General features: G+C 31.0%; 1 protein-coding gene across 1 annotated transcript in view; it reads right to left on the bottom strand.

Moving 5' to 3' along the window:
- Window positions 1-458: 458 nt before the first annotated feature.
- Window positions 459-4,336, bottom strand: part of LOC107461956 (transcription factor MYB35-like) — a 19,478-nt gene continuing 15,600 nt past the window's right edge. Inside the window, exon 3 of the mRNA XM_052253487.1 lies at window positions 459-788. Within this exon, the coding sequence (XP_052109447.1) occupies window positions 616-788 (173 nt within the window). The 3' untranslated portion in view covers window positions 459-615. The remainder of the gene's footprint in view (window positions 789-4,336) is intronic.

Here is a 4,336-nt window from a genome sequence, read left to right as displayed (position 1 = left end):
CTGCAAAATTTTTTTCTCAACATGCATGTGTTATTAATTAAAATTTTTCGTATTGCTAATATGTAACTTAAGAACACATTTTTAAAATATTAGAAAAAATATTTTACTAAAAATTATTAAAAATGTAAAATATTTTAATTTTTTAATGTATTATTGAGTACATAAAAGATAAAAAATTATATTATTATATTTTTAAAAAAAATTTATATTATTATATTTTTAAGAAATATTTTTATTAGGGCACAAGATATATGGTTAATCCTAAAATTAGTTTTATAATAAATATTGTGTTGAGGAATTTATTTTAAAACATATTTATACAATATATCAATCATTGCCTAAATATAATTTCATTCAACTTCATGTATGAAAACAAAAAAGAAAACATTATTAACAAGCTAAGTCATGACATTTGTTAAGGCCATCTAAAAAACACTCAATAAATTTGATTGCCCTAACCTGCACACTTTGAAGTTGCAGTGTGTTCTTCTGCTTACCTAACTTAAAATCCTAATATAGCATATTGGATTTCTAATTGTTCTAAATATATGAATGAACGCATATACGATTTCTTTAGTTATTACCATCCATCAATATTCCGTAAGTTACCAAGATTCAAATCTCCATCATCATCAGGGAGTCCTCATCATCATCAACTTTGTACCACTTTCGCACTGGCGAATATATTGGACAATTTTTAAGTATGCTAAGCAATTCATCGTCCATTTGTGGCATAGAATTATTCAATGCCTCCTTGTTATTGTTACAACCTCCATTATCATTCTTCTCTGTATACAATATAACACACAATCATGAATTATCAATCATAATAATCAAACTCGTGAATCATAAATAAGTTAGTTTAATTTCACCTGTTGAAATCAATTGATGAGAAGAGCTTTGAGTTGCAATAATGGTGGCTATTTCTTCTTCTTTACTGGTTCCAACTGGTGGCAATGGTGGCTCTTCAATAATTTTTCTCTTATCAGCTAATTCTTCTTCCTCCCTACCAATAACAATGGTTGCATCCATCTTTGACTTTCCCTTGCGACAAAGAGCATTACCCTCCATCACCACATCATTCAATAAACCACTACTCTTACAATAAGGAGACACATGGGTTAATGGCAATACAAAACTTGCATTATTATTGGTGTAAGAGAAAGAAGAAGAAGAAGAAAAAGAAGAATCATTTTGATTAGGTTGTTTCTGATTATGATTTGGTGGAGGATTGGCAGCAGAAATATTTGAAGGTAGTTCAACACTGAGATTATTTTTAGGGTAACATGAAGCTAAGACCGAATAAAATGGTGATGAAGAAAAGTGTTGTGCTTGTTGAACCGTTATTTGTGGAGGATATTCTCTTAGGCGCTTCTTCATTCTTGAGTTCCAAAAGTTTTTGATGTCATTGTCTGATCTTCCAGAAACCTGAAAATGGAAAACATATATATAATAACATTGTAAATGGAAAAGGCTCTTGCCTGGTTCCGATGATGGAAACAATGCAATCCAACTACAGCCAGAATGGTATTTGATATTGCTTTTTTTTTATAGATATCAGCCAAATTCTCGTCTAATCCTATCGAAAACCTCTTGGAATGAAGTTTTAGATTTAGATGTAATTTTGGAAGAACTTGGAGTATATTTGGAAAACTATCAAACACAACAACCACAGTACATCATCACAGAAGAAAAAGAATCATCATCAAATTTCAAGTTTAAATTTCATCTCAACAGCAACAAGAAGAATCAACAAAACATGAAATCGCAGCAGCATCAGCAAAAATTCAAGAAAAACAAGAGGTAGAAGTCTATGTAAATCTAGATTTAACAAGCAAATCAATAACAAATTTAATAACAATATATTACAAATTCAATTTCACAAGATCTGTAATCAAACCTTTTTTTTTAGTCAAAATTGAGTCTAACTCTATTAGTTGAAATTAGGGGTGTACATATAGTTCGACCCGATCTAAAAATCCAGCCCATGCCTAAAGCATTTTAGGACATGTTGGCCCGGACCCAAAGTGGCCTGGGTCTAATCCGAAAAAAGAGAATGAAACTTGGAAGGATACTTAAACTGAGACCGGGCCATAGCTTGAGTCACCCAGACCCGGCCCGGCGAACATACACTTCTCAAAATTAGGGCACGCATTCATGTAGTGCACAATGAAGATTGAAGGCATCCAGTGAGGCTGAGGCACAACCCTGAAGCCTGAACTCTGTCTTCTCTCCTCAGCACGCAACCACTAAACCACGCCCCCTCGTCCCCTCACGCATGGCGGCGACGACGCCACCCTTTCCCTCTCAACCCCCTCTCTCTCACCAGCCACTGACACCACTCACCAACCTCAAAGTCACCTTGCCCCATGAAAAAGCTCCTCTATTCGATTGCTTCTCGACGACAACTCTCAGCGAAGTGCGATGGCATTTCTCTGTTGCCCCAGTCGTCTTCTTCTTCTCTGCCACCATCAATCAGCCACTAAAAGTCACCATTTCTGCTCTGCTCTCTTTTCTAGTCGTCTTCTTTTCTTTTCTAACATCTGTTCTTTGACTAAAAATTTTGATTATTGGAACTTCTGGTCAAAGATGTTGATTATTGTTCTGATTTTTTATTATCAGTGATGGTAGTTTTTTTTTCTGAAAAAAAGTAATTAGTAATTGTATTTTGGTGTTTTGATTCTTGTTCTAATTACCAGTAAATTAAATATTGCTGATTATTACTGAATCTGAAAAAAATTAATTAGTTTTGATTCCTTGTTTCTTTTTTTAGTTAAATCTAATGTATTGCTGATTATAATCTAAATTAGAATCTGAAAATATCTAATATTGATTATTGCTGAATCTGAAAAAAAAATAATTTTTTGCTAAAAATATTAATTAGTTTTGATGGATCACCCAATTTTCATCCAGTAAAATTGTGGACTGAATATGTATAAATTTCATGGGATATAGGGTCGGATTATAGTCTAAAAAATAAACCGTGTATAAATACATTATTACGAATTAATTATGTATTTAAATTATATTTTAATTAATAAAATAAAAAGAATACATTTTTGATTATTAAAAAATATTAATGTCAAAATGATATTTATTATGGAAAATGTAGACGTAGTACAAATGTCGATTTTATATATTAAAAAATTTGTGTATATATATACATCAACAAAAGTGACTTATGGAACAAGATGATTATTGCACCAAAAGACAATACACGCACGGAAAAGAGTCGGACACATGAATATAGACCCCAAACATGCATTTAGAATAAATAAACAAACAAATAAAATTTCTAGTATATATCGCAATATAAACTCTATATATATAGCTAAGCGATACCTTGGTAGCCATTAGAGCCCATTTGTTTCCAAACTTAGCATGAAGATCATCAATGGTTTTCTCCTCTTTTTCAGAGAAAGGACCCTTCTTCAAGTCAGGATTTAGATGGTTCGACCATCTAAGCCTACAACTTTTGCCACTTCTCCTCAACTCAGAATTCTTTCGAATTAAACTCCAATTACCTTTGCCACACTTCTCTACCTGTTCGATAAGTATGGCGTCCTCTCTCGGCGTCCAAGGCCCCTTTCTCAAATCATCTCTCCAAGACTCACCATCCTCATTGTTCTTGTTATTATTGGAGATCATTTTGACCTTATATATATATGGCTGCTGCTGCTTCTTAATTGCACCAATCTGTATTTGTTTTGATATGGGTATGTAAGGACTAAGAATTTGATCGATGAAACAAGAAAGAAATGAAGTTAGAGAAAGATGTGGGGTTTTGTTTTGTTTTGTTTTGGTGTTTAGTGTTTTAGAGAGACAGAAGAAAGTGAGGTATGAGAGCTAACACTTCATAATACTTCCGCGTTATATATAGCAGCATCTGCACGAATTAAGGGACTTAAAAAAATAATTTTATTAATTTAATTTTTTTTATAATCTATTTTTTTATGATTTATATTTTTTAAAGAATTTAATTTTGATATCTTGATTAATAGTACAAAATGTTTTATACAATCATCTAATTACATCCAATTTTTTTGTATTATTATTTACATGGCCAATTTAATTACGTAATTAGATGTATGTGTAAATTTTATATTGACAAAGTAAATAATGTGCATGAAAATTAATTTTTTTTTAAATTATAAAGTATTTATAAATATGTCCACAAAATTAAAGATATTTTATTAGTTACACGTATTTTTGATTTTTTAATAATTTTTAATTATTTACTTAGTATTAATAAAAATATTTTAGAGACTAATTTATTAATAAAAACTTTTTTTAGAAATTGGCCTATTAATCAAATATATTTTTGGTGTAACAAGAA

The sequence above is a fragment of the Arachis duranensis genome, chromosome 8 (assembly GCF_000817695.3).
Source record: "Arachis duranensis cultivar V14167 chromosome 8, aradu.V14167.gnm2.J7QH, whole genome shotgun sequence".
Taxonomy (NCBI): Eukaryota; Viridiplantae; Streptophyta; class Magnoliopsida; order Fabales; family Fabaceae; genus Arachis; species Arachis duranensis.
This window is presented reverse-complemented; position numbering and strand designations above follow the sequence as displayed.